Source organism: Meleagris gallopavo, chromosome 17 (genome assembly GCF_000146605.3).
Source record: "Meleagris gallopavo isolate NT-WF06-2002-E0010 breed Aviagen turkey brand Nicholas breeding stock chromosome 17, Turkey_5.1, whole genome shotgun sequence".
Lineage (NCBI taxonomy): Eukaryota > Metazoa > Chordata > Aves > Galliformes > Phasianidae > Meleagris > Meleagris gallopavo.
The window spans coordinates 7,237,368-7,255,891 of NC_015027.2; the positions used below are offsets into that span (position 1 = coordinate 7,237,368).

Genomic DNA, 18,524 nt, shown 5'->3' on the forward strand with positions numbered 1-18,524 from the left:
TTTTTCTTTTTAAATAACATTCCCAAAGTCTAAATTTCCTCGATTCTCTTTAGAGCAGTGTTTTTTGGTTGCTCCCAAAATGCATTTCTGCTGCAACACCCATAAGAATCAAGTACAGCTAGCAATTATGCAAAGGAATAATGAGGAATGCCTTGTAACACAATTCTGACCTCGGTCAGGTTCTTTGTCCACAACAATCTTGTAAAAATAAAAGCCATAAATAAAGGTTCGTAAAGCTTCTCCAGATGCATGGACAATCAGCTGCTCTTCTAGCATTTTCTGAACAAAAAAAAATAGAACAAAACAACACAGTGGAAAAGAAGTCATTCTTTTAGCTACACAAAAGGTTATTAAGAACAGTTGAAAATCAGTTTTCTCCCTGACATCTTTTTGTTCAGATCTGTGCCTATGGAGAATACCAGCAATGTTATCTCTTGATATTCAGCAAAGGTGCCAGTCCTTATCTTCTGCAGAAATTGCATTTGACCTTTCCACAGATGTCTGCCTTCCTCCATTATCATGCTCTGGATTTACAGATGGATTTACAGGGAGGTAAGAGTTCAGAAACATTCTAGGTTCTCCGTTAATTGATATGGGATGTCAGTAGAGCAATGAGCTCCAAAACATTTCCAGCCACTGCCCAGACACAGCTCAATATGGAAGACAGATTCATGAACACAACCAGCATGTACTTCAGCATTCCTAAGACAGAGGACAGTTGCTGATCGTATATGATCAATATACAAACAACTTAATTAACCAAACTAATTACTACAAGACAAAAACACCACACTGTGGTGCTTTGTGTTTCCAGCACAATGGAGAGTCCATGGTAACTTGTAGCTAACTGGAGATTTATGCAGAACTATCACTACATATATGAGTGGTATAATAATATATTACTACTGAAGACCACACTGCTGTTTTGTGATATGGAATCCTAAAAATTCAAACTTTTCAAGAGAAAAAGATTATTTGCTAAGATATAAATCAAGCAGCACTAGGGAATGCGTATTCACTGTAATTTCCATCACCAACTAGCATCTATCATCTCAGATGTGCAGAAAATGTTGGTAAAAGTTATTTTCAGTAGTGTCTTCGTGACCTCGTGTTCTATTGAACACATTTTTCAGTACCTATCAAGAGCAGAATTTTAATAAGAAACAGAAGTTAGTGCAGTGCTTTCCTCCACTATTCTACTGTCTTCAAAGAGTGGGGTGTTTTTGGCCCTCTCTGCTCCCTGAGGCAGTTCCCTTACCTGCATTATGTCAATCGCCATGGCTTGGGTGTGCACACCTTCCACATTATTCACCAACCAATGCACAACTTCTGCACTGATGAAACAGGATGGAGAGAGGCCCTTCTGCTCAGAGAGCAGCTGGATCCCTGTGCTGAAACACAGCAAGTCAAACACATTAGCACAGCCTGCTCAACAATTCTGTTTAATTACTAAGACAAAAATCACTGTTGGGTGGGAAAAAAAAAAAAGAAGAAAAAAGAGCTGAAGATGGAAGACAATAGGTGCACAATGTCCCCAAAGTGGCATTTTGTTAGTTTTGGGTGATGAGACAAAGAGATGACATTGACAGCACTTCAGCGTTACCCTCTCTGAGAATTCTCACTTTGGCAGGACTGGAACTCTAGTAACTGAAGTCTGTACTGCAATGCTGGTACCTCAATGTTTAAAGATCATTGCTGGAGAGATTGGAACTGAACAGCAAAGAGAAGTTGGAAAAACTCTTTCACGTCTGACAGGGGCTCTCCTGTAAGTGACGCCGTGCCCCACATCCACTTACAAAACTTCGAGATAGATGTTAAGCATATTTGAATTGAACACTTACGTAGGATGTTTCATGGCTTCAAGAATCTCCATCAAGGTGGAGGAGGAAGTCAGAGAGCTTACTGAGCACTGCTGAGAGCTGCAAAGCAAATAGACGTATGTTCAAAAACCAGGGCAGCTTGCCAGATTGGTTCCAAACTTCAGAAAAATAGTGATTTCTCTTCTGAACAATGACTTGGTTACATTTATTTCCTTCTTCATTTTAACATGGACAACTAGAGGCATTACACCCCTTTCTCCCCCTGAGGCTGTCAGGTCATTGCTACAGTGACCCAATTCACACACACGGGACAAAGACATATGACAGCAAATACTCTGAAACTGGTCTTTTTTTTTTATTATTTTTAACTTTAATATACAACTACAGGAAGCAGGTGTTAATACAGTTTATTTTTAAAGTTGCTTCCTCCCTTGTGTCTTTCCTCCAGGTTGGATCCTCTTGGATTTCTACAACCTACTCCACCCAATAAGGCCTGCAGGGCTCCCTTTGCTGAACAGACAGAAGACAGATGTCAGTGATGTCAGTTCAAAGCCTGGTCTTCTGCTAACAGATTTCAGACACAGAATTCCTTCATTTCTGGGAGAACAAAGCTCTTTTTGGAGTGGAGCAATGAGGCCTTGGTTCATTTAATTCTGGAAAACTGGGTTGCAAGGCTTATTTTTCACTACTACTCTTTCTGCACATGGAAGAGTCTCGTGACAAGTGCCTTCTAGTGCTGACAGACACAGCACATCTTGTTCTCATCTTGTTTAAGTGCCTATTCCACAACACCTGAAGGAGGAATGTACTGCACAGATCCACTGTGCAGCACTACTGTGCTCCTCTTACCTGCCCTCTGCAGCACCAGCTGTTACATATCCTTGGTCTGTTGTGCTCTGGGAACTTCCCAAGCTCTGAGTGCTGCCCCTCTCGGCTGACTGTCCTGTATTTATCAATGTATTGGCATCTGAGGTTCCAGGAACTGATTGATCTATAGAGACCTGCACGGAGTAAAGACACATTTACAAGATTTACGATGTAATCTTTCCTCCATTTCCTTTCTTCCCCTGCCCTCCCAATTTTCCATCTCAGCTTAAGTTCTGTTAATGACAAGCAGTACTATAAAGCTAGAACAAGTGAAAGCATAAATGCAGTCTTTCTTTTGTTACCACCACAGAGCTGCTGACAAACATAAATTTGCCTATGCTGGCATTCCACAGTGACCCTGGTAAAGATGAGGATTGACAACTGTATTGAAAGAACCACTGACAAATCAGTAATCCCAGGCCCAACCTGACGTTTTCAATTTGAGTAAGTGTGATTATAAACATGCAATGGACAGAACAGGAAACTTAGTCACCACGAGAAATTAATAAGCAGTTAGAGAAAACATTTTCAATTCTCAGACAAAAATACGCAGATGTACTACACAGAATTCAAGTTTCATAATGCATGGAATCAGTTCATTTTCCTTCCTTTCTTAAGGCAGTACTGGGAGGCTGGTTGGCAGCCACCCACACCTGTGTCACTGAGACAACAAGAACATTTTCCCCCTGCAGGAACATTTGCACTATTCCACGGTAGACTGAATAGTTCAAAAATTAACATAAAATCTCTTCAGAAAGAACATGAAAGATTCAGCAAAGTACAGGCTGTAACTGCCATCTGTCTTTAACACGTATGGCTCAGGAAAGACATTATATAAAGCTAGAAAGGTGGGGGAGAGGAATACGAACAGCAGAGTAACTAAGCAACTCAAGTTAGTGTAAATATGAGGGCTGATCTGCCATGATGAATCCACAGCACAAACACAGCTAAAAAAAAAAAATCACAAAGCTGGTAGTCTGATTTAGAGGTCTGACAGTGAGACCAGAATTCTTCACATTGTTTTCCATTTCTTCCATCCCAAGGATCTCTCATGCTGCAAAGAGGTGTCCCTCTTTGAGCACCCAGAAATGGCAAATGCTGACATGGAATCTACAGACCCCACACTCAGCTAAAACCACTCTCCCTTCTCAGAGCTCACTTCAACCAGCGGTATTTTCTACTGTTATACTGTATGACTGCTAACTCTTGACTGCTGTTAGGTGTACAAACAGCTTCTGTCGCAATGGCTCTTAAATCGAGATGAAAACAGTATTTTCTGCCCTCAGTTTTTTTTAAGAACCCAAGGACACAATTTGATTTGGATCCCTCACAGTCAAAGATCACACAAGGAACACAGACGAGAACGGGGTAAGTAAGCTGTTGTCATTTTGTTTAGCTAAGGAAGTTGGAAAAGCAGTACTTGGTGAAACACAAAGAGAAGCTTCAGTAGTTGACAAGACAATAATGCAAAGGACAGTAATGCAGGGCACATGAATATCCAAAGCACACCAAAAATATTGAGCGGCAGAAGGAAAGAGTCACATCCTCCACCACTGGTCACTCTGCCCTTTTAACACTGTGCATCTCTCAGCAAGCAGATCTGCAAACTAGCCAAGTTGCAAGCTCAAGACAACAATGCTCTCCACTGCCTCAATCCAAAAGCCAGAGATGACAAGACCCCATTCAAAACTAACCTGTGAGAAGAAAGTTGAAGCTGAACGAGGGCTGCGAACAAAATCCATAAAGAAGGCCCCATCCTGAAGGCATCAGAGGAAGTAGGCCCATTGATGGCAACAGGAACAAAGAGATGAAGCAAATACAAAGTTGTGCAAGTACAAAAATAACCACAGAGAGAAAGTAAGAGGAGAATGTAAATCCCAAGCAGATCCGGAACGTCGGGTGCAGCAGAATGCAGAGAATCGGGAGTTACACACATGCCCTTGCTTTCTCTCTCTGTACCAAGATATTGCTCTTCCTCAGCACAGATGCTTTTCCAAAGTTTTGAAAACCACACTGACCAGAAGCCAATTCAAAACTGTGGCCTTTCCTCCATACTTTTGTAAGAGAAAGACTTGAACTCTAGAGTAAGTGGGTTTTCATCCCAAACACAAAGTTAAACAGTGATACAGGAAGTTGTAGAACCATGTGTAATGACACACATACACAGCAGGCCAGCTTTTTTCTGGTCTCAGTTATTCAAACGATACAGAGGGAGAGGCATAGAAGCTCTTTTCAGAAAGCATACTGCTCCTGTCAAATGCAGGTCTGGTATGGTGTAAAGAAAAAGGAAGAAAAATCCATCAAAAGATCTTCCAAACACTGTATTTAACACTTCATGCAAAATCAAAACAGGCACTGCCTATGCTATGCTCCCTGCCTACTAACCAGCCCCAGATGAATGTATCTTTTGCTGCTATTCAAAGACATGTCAAGATTTTCTTATCATAAAAGACAATGCAGAGGAACTCGACTACATTTTCATTCTCTATTTGCAATTCTTTATCCTGTTCCCTAGGTAAAATATTTTGTCTATCTTGCAGTTAAGAGGATGCTTACATGCAAATGAAACATTTCATGGAAAGAATCAATGCCAGGGCTTCATGGCTGGCAATTTACACAGCACAGAGATAATGCCAGGAATCTACATCCATTAGGGCAAAGACTCAGCAAAGAGATTCTGCAGCAGACCATTAAATAACTATGTATGGTATAGTAACTGGCTGAAGTGACCTGTCAGTTCTACTCTGAAACAGAGAAGAGGTGGAGTCAGTGGCTCAGTTTTGATCTGGAACAATTCCAGCGCTAAACAGTATCTCAGAAAAGGATTTGCTCCTGTGGCTGCTGACAGAGCACACAGCTGTGACAATTTGTCAGTACTTGGGCTGTAAGTCTCTAGGCAGCAAACAGACATACCTGTGCTGTCAAGCTCTAACAGGTCTGTGTGTCCTGGACACACAAGGCACACGCTTGTTGATGTTTCCAAGTGCCTGCAAAGTTGCCAGATAAGGCCACCTGTCCAGTGGAACCCTTCTGACAAGCATAACCCACCAATCTGCAGACTCCAGCTTACAAGAGGGGCCTTACAAGAGCAGTTCTTTTAAGGGGCCTCACAAGAGCAGAGTAGAGGGGGACAATCACCTCCCTGCCCCTGCTGGCCACCCCTCTTCTGATGGAGCCCAGGACAATGCGTAACAACTCCACACACACTTTTCTGTGTCCTACATGAAATTTTCACCAGGTTCAGTGGTAGAAAGAAACATTCATCATTTCCATATTTAAAAAGGGAAGTTTGATGATTATGATTTCCCAAAACAGCAGGAAAAAAAAAACAAAACAGAGCATAAATTAGCATCTGGAGTTTTGTAAACATGCCTCTGAAGCCAAGTTCTGCACCTACTTTTTCCAAGCCAAGGATGACCTGCTGATCTCATCTGCTGTTTTAGAAACACTCTCATTTTACAATTAGGTGCCTACTACTATGATGACTACAGTTACTCAATCATTTCAACTAGCAGTATCCCAGACTCCAGAATGCTGCAATTCTTGTCCCTGGTAGTGACAAGGAAGGCTGAATACAGAGACACAGATACTAAAAGAAGAGAGATGGTTAAGCATCTAGTTGGTTGATGGTAGGGAATTAGAGAACATTTTCTTTTAGCATTTCTAACTGTCAGACCTAGATCACATTTTTAAGTGTAGTATCTCAATTCAGTTCCTTGTTATTCGTGCTGAGAGACTCTCATTCCATAAGACAGAAAAATAATCAATTATTTCTAGTTGGGCTTGAAGTTGAGGTTCTGTCTCTCAGAGCCCTTGCAGCACAGTTCACAGGAAGGCTGAGGAATAGTATAGGGCCTGTACTATATACTTAAGGGCCTGAAGAAAGCAAGATGACAGTCTTCTCCATCCTGGAGTATAGTTAGTGCAGGAAAGACATCAAACTCACGATCTAGGAACACACTTTCCTCAAACAGAAGTAAGCATCTGGAGCTCCAGCTATTAAGATTCCACTGAAGCTTCACACATAGTTTAAGTCTGCTCTGTGAGACAGTCACCATGTAGGGGTAGGACTGCACTGTACTGTCTAATCTAAAACGAAACTCTGACTGAAATGCCAGGAAAGGAAATGGGCTAATTAACAAATACCACCATGTAAATTAGCACGAGAGAGCTTTAGCAAATGCTGAGATAAGCATCCCAGAGATTTCATCAGTGTGCAATAATTAGAGCATGGTTGTGCCCCAAACTCTCCCTTATGCCCTCACACACATCCTGGGCACAGGACCACTTGCTGAATTACAGAGTAAAACATGGGGTGAGGTAGTCATGTTCTTAAACTAACAGCCCTCTTTACTTAAGAATTTCTCAAATAATAAATAGTAGGAATAAAAAAAGTACTAAAAATGTTTTACCTTACGAGGGCTGTCCATGTAGGTGGGTGTGATAGCAATGCTCCCGCTCTCTGAAGGCTGCCCAGAGCTCTTCCCAGAAAGCATTGCTGCCTGCTGCTCCCCCAGACTCCTAAAACAAAGGCAGGAATTCAGAGTTTGTTCAAATACTGTCAGTTCTGCCTGAAGACAAGTGTTGTGGAAGGGAGCTACGGTATTCTCAGACGTTTGCTTCTCCACACTCTGAAGCACAAAGCCAATCCAACATTTTTTAAGTACTTCATGTTTTTTACCCCACACAAACAAAATAGTTCCTCGAACCTACTCAAATTTCTTACCATTACAACTATAAAAATCTCTTATTTCTGACAGCAAAAGTATTATAAATTGTTTTCAGCATATCTGGTATTGGCATTCTGGGTTTCTTTGAACCATTCTAGATCAGTACCAAAAAAAAACAACTCAGAAGTTTCAGAGGCATTTCAATAAATGTCAACAGTGCAAACAAGATATTTTCTTTAGGCTACATTCATTACCCAACATTTACATTGAGCCTACCCTACAGATGTGTATACTTATGTATCTATATGAGCTTAACTGGAACAACTGTACTGGCAAATCAGAAATGATGACACATCTGGTTTGTGATGGATTGCACTTCTAGAGTCTCCTTGTTCCTTTTCAGTCTCTTCATTCTAGAAGTACTACAGAAACATAATAGAAAGAAGTTCCAGGAAAAGCCCAGGCCACTCTGAGCTCTGCCACAAGGTTAGTGGAGAAGCAAGATCCCACACCACTCCCTTTTTCAAAACAAAGTTCCTCTGTCTGCCTTAGTCAGTCCAGGTGGAAGATATGTATGAAAGATATCCTACGTTTTTTCACACAGCCTAACTGTAGAAACTCACTTCTGACTGGCTTCCATCTCCAGCAGAGCTGAGAGTGCTGAGGTTCCTTTCTTCCCAATGGGAGGCCCAGGCTGCTCCAGAGAGTGGGTGGGGAGCGGACCAGCAATCTGCAAGCCTTTCATGGCAGACCCTTTCTAACAGAGGAAAAATGAAAGCACAGACCTGAGCAAGCCAGGATTAACTAGTAAGCAAGAGCACAGCATCTCACGGCAGCAGGGCTTTACTAATCAAGCTTTAAAAATGGAGCTAAACTACAAGTAAATGAGAAATGGACCAGCCTGATGTTTTTGAAGGGATGCTGTTGACAAAATAAAACATATATTGTCCTGGTAACAAAGTGGCTTTGCTCTGAAATAAACCACTCCATTCAGCAAGTGAATTTAAAGAGAACTTAATACGCATTAGCCAGTTTCTCACAGTCCTTTTAAAATTACTGTTTACTAGGTATTCATCTATATGGTTCTCTTTTCTCAATCCTTTTTCTAAGTCTGTAACACACATCCAACTCAGACAGAAGTTTGCAGCCTCCCTCTTTCACAGCTCTCTTTTCACCAATGATCTCCATCACAAGCTGCAGTGCGTCCAGGTTAACCACAACCACAGCACAAAGCAATGTGCACTTTCAAATGGGTGGCACCAGGCTTATGGTATAGGCAGAACAGCTGGCTGCAGCCAAGGTATGCCATGCAGAAGAGCTTGGCTTCTCACTGAATGAGCTGACAGTTCCAATTCTGTTCCCAGCCACAGCAGTACATGGTACCCCTTCCAGGCAAACTTAATTAAATTAATCAGTTGAATAGCAGCAAGGTGCTAATAAGACCACACTGTTTTATGTTTGAAATATGTCATCCAGCATGGCACTGTGCTGTATATCCAGATATATGCTCATTCACCTGTTTGGGATTGTCTCAGCTATTTCTGCTAATGCTTCATTAGACTATGCAGAGAAACTCAAAGGAAGGGAAAGAACTATAAGATATGCCTCCATCTTCTCACCCAACCAGAAGCTGACTCACTCGAATCATTCGATCGGATCGATGGCGGCGACGAATGCGGTTCAAACCTTCCACAAAGCGAATGAACCCATCTAGGAGCTGCCACTCCTCCTCATCAGAACGGGGCTTGTCTCCATACACATCACAGTGCACTTCTCCCTCCATAATACGCTTTGTGGCACTGATGCAGGCAGGCAGAAGGAGAAAGCGAGTCCTCCAAAATTTCAGTGATTCAATAAGGCTGAAGGAAGGAAGGTGGAAGACATGAAAGTTCAGCAAAGCTTCCTATGAAGGATTCTACAGTAAGTAAATCTATCAGCTGTAAATTTCAATAAAGTAAGCATCTCATTCTGTTATCTGTGTGTGATTGAAGGTAGACATGAAGTGGTCAGCAAAATGAATGCCACTGGGAAGTATTCCATCACACTAAAAAGACTGAATGAGAAGAAAAATCAAGGCCATCCTCAGAATGAACTGTATCACAGGGAAATATTTTCTGATCTATAAAAGGTAGGCTACAAAGGCTTTTGCCCCCAAAAAATAAACTACAAAAAAGGAATGCCTGTGGTATACTTCACAGCAGCAAGTGCTTTGGAAATAGCACTTGCTACATAAGGATATAGTAAGGATACAGAAACACTGGTCTTGTGAAGAGAAAGTATCAAAGAAGCTATTGACACTAACAAAGATATCCCACATCACTAATCAGAAGCTCCATTCTACATAGTTTATAAGTAGGAATAAAGCTAAGTCTACGATTCGAGCAAGAATCCAACAGATACAGAGCTGAATGGGAGTTCTGAGTCGGATCCAGAAATGAGTAAGAAGCCAAGAAAAGCATCTGCAGAGTACAGAAAGCACACATGCTTTTTTGCATCTGTGGCAGAGAAGTAAAAGTTTGTGCTGAGTTTTACTACCAAGATTTTGTATCAAAGACCAGATAATGCAACAGAAGCGCTGAGTAAGATTCCCATAGCAGTAAGAGAGGTCTGCAGCACAGTGAAAGCAGGTCAGCTACTCTCCTGGTGTACTGAGCATTTGTAGGTTGAACTTATTTGAAGAAATTTGAGGTCAGAATGGAAAAGAAATCAGGACGCAGAACAATCTGGATGGAAAAGGAGATCTCACCTGAAGTCCTCTGAGCCAGCAGAGCAGATATACTGATCCAAGTAATTCCACTTGTACTCTTCTAATCTCTCGTGGGAAAACTCTACCCAGCAAGAGACAAATTCAGAGTCAGAGTGAGAGGGGCACAAGCTGTAAGTGTAGTTTATCTGAGCAGATTCATATGGATACCTAAAAAATACAACACAACTTTAATCTTGGCATTATCAACAGCAGTGCTTCCCTTTCTTCTAAAGGGACAGAAGGCTTCACAGTACATTCCTTTTAAGTACAGGCAGCTGGAGAAGCACGTTCATCTGCACATTAACAAACTGCTCAACCAGAGATACTCACTTGGGCAGATATCGAGTCACAGTAATAATTTTGTCTTTTAATGTCACTTTGTGGAAAGTACGGCCCATGCTCAGCCAGTACTGATCTTCTTCTTCAGGTCGATTTCTTGAAACAAGGCCTAGTGGTAAAAATCAAAGCACAGGCCCTTTTAGCTTACTGCAATATCCAAAACTTTATAAACAAACTGGACCTATAGAAAAAGACTCCAGAGACAGATTTCTGAATTCAGACAAACTCAAAAGACACCTTCCACCTTTTTCAGGGACATCTGCAGAATGAACCTTTTGTTCTTGCAGCTTGTGAAGCCATTTCTTCAGTTACAATATTAACAATACATACATCATCAAAATAGATTTTCTTTAGGCAGGACAAGGAGAAAACAAACAACATGAAGTGCTGAGAAACTGGTGGCTACAATTGTAAAGCTGGGCTCCACTTTCCCTTCCTCTCTGTCCTTCATTTCTGGAAATCATCACTTAAACTCAACATTACAAATCAGTGAAAAACAATTACACCTTGTGTATTCCCTGCTCTATGGACACTGTATCACTCTTGCCTGAAGAATATTCAGAAAGAAGTCTAAAGTCAAACAGTAAGTCAGATTCTCTCCACTGAATATGAGACTGTCTCATCCCACTCCCAGTCTTCTGTAATGTAACTAGGTTTAGCTGACACCTGGTTTCAGGATAATAAAGCTTCACTTCTCTGCCTGGGACTTTCACAGCTATTATAAAGTGGAAAAACACTGCTAGATTAACTTTCAGATGCATAAGTTTTGTAGTTTCCAGTCTGTCATCTAACAGAGATGTGCCTGCCTTATAACCATATGAATTGTGGTTAAGATACATTCACCCAAAGTACACCCAGGCCATATTAAACCTAGGTTCACCATCATGAAAATGAGGCCAGCTTCTTACTGTGTTCCAAAAATCCTGTGGGTTTTCCTTCACAGAGCACCTGAGCTATTTGTGCTGCCCCAAATCAGGCTCTCCCCCACCAAACTTTTTTCATGTAACAGAAAGAAACCAACCCCAAACCAACAACAACAAAGAAACTGAAACACACACAAAAAAAATGACAATGGTTTCAAGGAATATCTATGTTCGATTCACGGATGTTACTGGCACTGGCAGAAGCAGAGAGAGACAGAAAGACTTCATTTTCAATCCAAAGTCACCCACCTCGACTGTAAAGGGGACTGCTGCTGAGCGGGGGTGGCACAGTTGTGGCTGGCTTCTGTGGTTTAGATTGCACAATAATTTGATAGCCTTGCATGAGACGCTGACAAATAAACTCCTCAAACACCTGCTGGGCTGTCATCTGCACTCCTTCCTCATCTCTCCTGAACACAAAGGTTAAGAAGGAGAGCAGAATAAGGAAGCTGAGCACACACCTATTCTTAGCTCTGTGTTTCCTAATTGAGGACTTATTCCCACACTGGGCTCTCTGCAAGTGAAGCACTCTGCCTGTGAAAGCAACCTGCAGGAAGTGGAGAGAAAATGCATCCTGTTGTAAACAGGTGATGATTAGCTGCCTGGCAATACTTAATACCAGCATCTGTGAAAGCTCATTTTAAACCAGTACCAGACAAAATGTCCAAAAGATTTGCTTACAACTTCCAATAAATACAAAGATCATTTTTTACAGCACTTTCCAGAGAATCTCAGTACAGACTGTACATGTTCAGCAGAACTCAGACTGCCGGTGGGCAGGCAATGCTCCACTCTTCCCCACAGCAGGAATTCAGGAGCAGAGAAAGATTTAAAGGCAGTTCAAACACCACTCAGCAGCTGGGATGATGAGAGACTCAGCATCACTACGCTGTGCTACTACAACTACTTCCTCTCTTGATCTTTGCCCTCCTGCTCTAAAGGGATATTTCTTCTTTTGGTTCTTCTGGTGGTTTTTGTTATTTTTTGAAGTAGAACTTTGTAAGCAAACCATTCCTAAAAAAGCACAGAACATAATATTGTCAGATGGCAACATCAGAAAAGGTGCAAAATTACCACTGAAATGAGAAAAATCCAAGTACTTTGCTGCTAGTGATATCAGCAGCTCATTTTTCTCCTGTATAAACTGCAAAGCATTCCTCTCCCATCAACTGTGTTTGTGAAGCACCTCGGATTCAATGCAAAACACTTGACAGAAAAGGTGCTGGCCAAACCTGTCCATGTCAGCTTCTGGGAGGAGATCGTAGCAGCCCTCAGTGTAATCGTTCTGCAGGCTCTGGCGGTCGGGGAAGTAGTCGGTGGTAAGAGGGAGACATGCCGGAGTAGTGAGAGATTTCCAGTCCACTCCAACTGTACAACAGAAGCCTGGCACTACGGGGGGAGCAGACAGTGTCAGAACTGCCTCGTTGCATCATTGTGGGGAGACAATCAGGGCATATATGGTCACCCACGAAAAAATTGGGTGCGGAAGGAGATGGAAGTATGTGAAGAGGAGTGTTAAGAATGAAGGACAAGTGTGGAGTTGGCATCAAGACAACAGGAACAAAAAGGGGATGGAGTGGGGAGGGAAAAGGAAAGTGAGAGAGGAAGAAGGGAGGGAGAGAAAGAGACAGTTTGTTAAACAATGCAGTGCCACGTGCTAATTCAATCCCATCATGCAAACAGCAATCAAAGTTAATGCATTTAATTTTCTACTGATTGAAAGCTAAAGCCAAAATAGTCACTGCTCTGCCAAAATTACAGCAAGTTGGGTGCATTTACAAGTTATTAATAAAATAGGAGAACATTCCAAGTCTGAGCAAGAAAAATCAGACCAGCTTTGCATCCCAGATAACTGCAGAAGGAGTTGGGGATGAGCAGACAAAGAATGACAGACCAGCCTCCTTTTGGAATAGTATAGCAGCACAAAAGGGAGTATTTCTACAGTTATAAAAACAGAAGACAGATCCAGAGGAAGACCAGAAAAATATTAACTTGGAAAGAATCCTTTCCCACACATCTTCTGGAGTTATGTTGCAGATTCAAGATTACAGAGATCTAAAACTAGGCACTGAAAAGCCAAAGCTAACCAAATCATATCACCAGTTCATTACTGCACTATTTTTTACCCTGCCTCGAGCAATATGTAACAAGGCACTGGGCCAACTACTAGTTCTTCTCACAGAGGTCTTATAAAATTATTTTACTACGGAGATGTTAATGGGAAGAACACTGCAGAAGGAAATTACAAAGATCTGCTATAAAGATGTTTTCTTGAGCAGTCATGTGCTTGTTTCTGTATTAGACTAAGGTACACAATTCTCACTAAATGATACCAAACTCAGAAACTGACTGTGCTACTTCTGCTTCATTTGGCTGTGCCAAGTGAGCCTGTCATATTGAGAAGCAGATAAGAATTCAGTCACTTTAGGTTTCAATACAATAGCATGTGGTAAGAAAGGAATTTCAGACAGATGACGAACAGTTCATATATTCAGAGATGTGGAACTTCTATCAGTGAGACACTCAGAACAGGGAGAACCTGACACAGCAGCACAAAAAACTACTGCCAAAAGGCAAGCAGGCTCCTCAAGTTTCTTGCCTACCACCTCCTTATTCCTCTATTCATTTCCCTCTCAATCTTCACATCTATTTCAATTCTTTCCAAAACCTTCCTCCTGCTTACTTGGATCTGGAGAGTTAGAGACAGCATCTTCTGATGAATCCTTGTTCTGAGTTTTGAGGTTCATCCCTATAAGAAAGAAAAATACATATTTTCACTTTTTAAAATATTACACGTCATGCCCTTTAAAGAGCTCAGGATTCTGCATAGCAAAAAAAAAAAAAAAAAAGATATATACCAAGACAACTAATGGGGAGAAAACGAGTCATGTAAAATTCCAGTATCAAGTGTTCAGTGACTCTAAATAAGCCCGAAGTATTAATTACGGGCAGTTTTAAAGGCCACAAGCATTTAAAGGAACAATTAAAAAAACCTGACTTAGAACAGATGCATCCAGGAAATTGATACCAACATCATACCTGTTATTCTAAATAGCATTTACTAACAGAAAGGATGGTTATCTGCTTCCATTATGATGCTGCTAAAACAGCAGAGATGGCTCAAACTGGCATTCATCTTTCATCAGCTCCACTGATGCCATCTGCCACCTAGCTAGGGAATTGCAACAAGATTTATTTGCTCTGAACAACATCTACCACCTGCTGGATAACAGAGACACCATACTGAATGTCAGTGTAAACAGATGCAGCAGTTCTTTACTGTGAAGCACACATTGCAGCAAAACATGCTGTGGGCAGCAAAGGAGATTGGATTCACTGAGAAATCATATTTTTGGAAATAAAAAAAAAATAAGTGTTCTGTTTCATAGATGACTTAAACCATAAGGGAGAAACATAAGTCAAATCACTGAGTCACACTACAGCAGCCACAGATGGCTGAGGGGGTTCAGTCAGGGAAGGCACCCATAATGACTTTCATAAAGACAGACACAGATCAACCTCCACCACATACATGATTTATGTCCAACCTACAGCCATGAAATGTTTCTATAAAATGCAAGGATGTTTGTTGTTTAACAGTACATCCAGCAAATTATATCCAGCAGCTGAAATGCAGCTTAGACTTTGTTCTGGCAATTGCTATCTGGAATGCAGAAAAAGCAAAGGACAAAAATGAAATCAGTTCAAATGAAACCTAAAGAAGGAAATAATGGAAATCACTTTCAATGCAGCTACATGAACAGGACAAGACAAACATGAAAACTAAGCCTGCTAACAAAACACCCTCACGACTCTGCAATGTGTGACCATAGGGGAAAAACATAATTGTTTTTAGTCAAATGCAATTTCAAAGGGTGAACTTTTTTTTAATACCAATTTGAAGATTTTTTTTTTTTTTTTTTAAATTTTTTAAGTTCTGAAAGTTATAGGACAAAAGATAAATTAAAAATTCCATGTAACCTATCTGAAAAGAATGTGCCTAAAATCAAAAGATATATATATATATATATATAGTCAGGCAACACAACCAAATGCTACTGGGACATATTAATCCAGTTACAGGACTAAAAAAAAAATCCACAAACAAACCAGAACAATTTCTACTAAGGCAGGTCTCTGGGTAGGGTAAGAAACACAGCATTAATCTTCAACTGAAAGCACAGACATGAGCCTACTCTTTAAAATGTGATTAAATATTTTGGGCTATGTGAGTAACATTTGGTGTGAGCAGCACTGTGTTCTGAGTGCTTAAAATCTGGAGAAAGTGCTTTGCTAAGTAACAAGAAGAAATGCCAGAAAGTACTAAATTCCAGAATCTTCCATGCACAACAGAGCTGCAGCTTTACAGATCCTCTCAAAACCCTGATATGACAAACTTTATTGTTTTTAAAGATACAAGCTGATGGAATAGAAATGCTCGAATTTGTTACTGCAAATAATGATATCTAAAGGAAACCACACACGGAAAAAGAGCTCTGAACAAATCCAGTGTATATTTAGTTATTTTTTTTGTGTCCACTCATCAGTGCTTTGCTACTACAGAACTAAGCTACTGCCTGAGAGTTTATGGTATGCCAACAATGAGCAGCTTTTCATTCTGAGGTTTATAATATAGAACTAGAAAGTAGAGATACATCAAAAAAGATGCATTTCCTCAGAGTTGGAAATGGTTTCTTCTATTGTTGGTTCTTTTATGTGTAATGCCTGGTTCACCTACTTCCCATGCTTCCTGGCTGCACTACTGTTGCTGTCGATAAGGGCCCTGTCCCAAACACAAAGCTCTGCCACTGCTGTGTTATACCTGCACCATTGCTGCCAGCCAGACCGTTGGAATACTCCTCTGTGCCACTGAAGCTCAGGAAGGAGGCACCGTCACCTGGATGCCGAGAAGTGCTGTGCCTAGAGAAAACCAAAGCAGCCTGTATTTCAGCACAAATACTTGCCACACTCATGACATTCCATGCTTTTAATTACCAGCAACCAGCCTGCCATCCTAACTGAGCTCTCACAACCGTGCTCCTCCTAATGATGTTTGCAGAGATGGCAGCAGGCACAAAAAACAGTACTGAGCAATAACCAGTGCACTGTCTTCACAGAATGGTAGAGAGCTAGAGATGCACATACGCCTCCCCCAGAGAAAAAACTTAGTTTTTACTGAATCTGATTTCACAGCCCAGAAAGTCAGCATTCCAGACTAAGGAAATTGCTTTGGATGAGTGTGTCATCCACAGAGACCATGAAAAGATTCAAAGAAAGTACTATCAAGAATAAGACAGCACGAGACATGAGTGTTAAGATCAGAAATTTTAAAACATTATGAAGTAATAAGAAGGCAATAATCTTTTATTTACAGTAGAATTATGGCACAAAGACTGTGAGGATGATATAATGTAAAAATTATGCAACACACAAAGGGGTGAGAGTATGCCAAAGGATAGCACACAATGTAAGCCAGGATAACAACCTCCCTACAAAAGAAATGAAAAATGCTTGAAAGAAAACTAGACTGAAGTTTCCTGAAGGACTGTTCAAAGGCAGCACGGGAATAAAAACCCTGAAAATTCAGAAGGCAGAGGATAGCATGTGCTCCTCACCTTGCACATTCTGAAACAATATGGAACACAAACTTCTACAGGCAAGAGGAAAAATATCAAAATTATTGATAAATTATTATTGGCAATTCTGAGTTGTCTAGGATACCAAAATGGTTTTTTCATAAACAATATTTAATAAGCATAGAGTGAAAGACAGACAAAACGTCTTCAATAAAAGAATTACCAGGCAAACACCAGGTAAGAGAATATCTGGAGATTGGAGAGTAACTGTGCAGCTTGATAAATGGCTTACATCTAGTGAAGGACCTAATTTCTCTCACTGTAAAATCAGCTTCCCCACTACCAAACCATATCCTGTGACGCTGGGATCTCACTTCTCACAGCCAACAGTCAATACAGATTCCCAACACTGACCAAAGCTTGTTTTTTAAGAAAAAATTGTTTTGAGAACACATGTACTTTCATTTGCAATCCACTCCTGATGTTTATCGTGGCTTCTCATGAGCACAGGGAATACAGGAATGAATGGACAGGTCTGGAAGTGTTCAGCAGTTACTGGGAGGCAAAGCTATGTCTTATCCTTAAAAATGTTCTGTTCTGGCATGAGTCTCAGCTACTGGGATAAGGAATCAAGAGTTAAACACAGTCTCTAATAATCCAAATTTGAATGAATCCATTAATAATGCTTTGTATTGCTCATGCATTGCAAACTGTGATAAGCTACTGTCTTCCCCAAGCTCGAGTAGGTAAACCATTTCCAGACTTGCCAGAAGAGCCAAAATAGAAGTACATGCTGCATTTGATGCAGCACATTATTAAACTTTCAGATGACAGCCTATAACATAGAGAGAATTTTAATGGAAAAGGATGTTACTGCAAAGAGTACCCAGATCCATCCTGAGGACCTCACCTGCCAGCTGCCTCGTGATAAGCCAGCTCCAGCAGCTCAGCAGAGGAGTGTGTCAAATCCTGCTGCCCACTGTCCTGCATTTCTGCCATATTCTGTCGAGTTTGGTGATGAATTTGGATAGCTTCTCCTGATGGACCTACAGTTACAGTTTGATCATTAATTCACTTCATCTGCCTTGATTCTTCATTTGTTTTCATTCACTCATACTCCTTTTGCCAACACCTCTGCTTTAACAAGTCCATACACCTAGCACAGCCTCTGTTACACCAGAGTACTTCAAGTCACCAGATTTCACACTGGTTCCCTTGTTGGATGAAGAAGAAAATTCCTAGCTGTGTAACATGCTATGAAACAGACTTACCCACAGGAAAAGTGTGCATCCAGCGCCTCCTGTTAGATGTAAGCTTCATGGGCATGCGTGATGGAGCAAATGGATTGATCAGTGCTCTCTGGGGTGTGTATCCCCCAGGCCGAATGTGTAGCATGGATTCTGCACTGCCAACATGGAACCTCCCTGGGGCACTGGAGTCACGTTGCTGAGACTCCAGCATGTTCTCAAGGACATCTAGAAAGCACAACTTAAAGTCAGTGTGAGATCAGCCCAGTAAAAGAAAGCGATTTGCTACAGTACATAAAGACCCCCCAGGGTAAGTGGGAACAAGGAGAGCTGAGG

General features: G+C 41.1%; 1 protein-coding gene across 8 annotated transcripts in view; it reads right to left on the minus strand.

Annotated features, from left to right (window-relative positions):
- DEPDC5 (DEP domain containing 5, GATOR1 subcomplex subunit) overlaps positions 1–18,524 on the minus strand; it is a 33,218-nt gene continuing 14,694 nt past the window's right edge. For 2 of the 8 annotated variants that reach the window (XM_010720277.2, XM_010720276.2), the window contains exons 22-37: positions 18,213–18,416; positions 17,852–17,987; positions 16,188–16,285; positions 14,049–14,114; positions 12,598–12,754; positions 11,615–11,775; positions 10,434–10,551; positions 10,104–10,271; positions 8,997–9,216; positions 7,981–8,114; positions 7,100–7,208; positions 4,382–4,444; positions 2,670–2,821; positions 1,842–1,919; positions 1,259–1,391; positions 1–279 (exon numbers count right to left, since the gene is read on the minus strand). In XM_010720277.2, coding sequence (XP_010718579.1) covers positions 109–279; positions 1,259–1,391; positions 1,842–1,919; positions 2,670–2,821; positions 4,382–4,444; positions 7,100–7,208; positions 7,981–8,114; positions 8,997–9,216; positions 10,104–10,271; positions 10,434–10,551; positions 11,615–11,775; positions 12,598–12,754; positions 14,049–14,114; positions 16,188–16,285; positions 17,852–17,987; positions 18,213–18,416 — 2,168 coding nt within the window. In that variant the 3' untranslated portion in view covers positions 1–108. Of the gene's footprint in view, positions 280–1,258; positions 1,392–1,841; positions 1,920–2,669; positions 2,822–4,381; positions 4,445–7,099; positions 7,209–7,980; positions 8,115–8,996; positions 9,217–10,103; positions 10,272–10,433; positions 10,552–11,614; positions 11,776–12,597; positions 12,782–14,048; positions 14,115–16,187; positions 16,286–17,851; positions 17,988–18,212; positions 18,417–18,524 lie in introns of all 8 variants that reach the window. The other 6 variants (XM_010720275.2, XM_010720273.2, XM_010720281.2 and 3 more) reach the window with 3 other exon arrangements.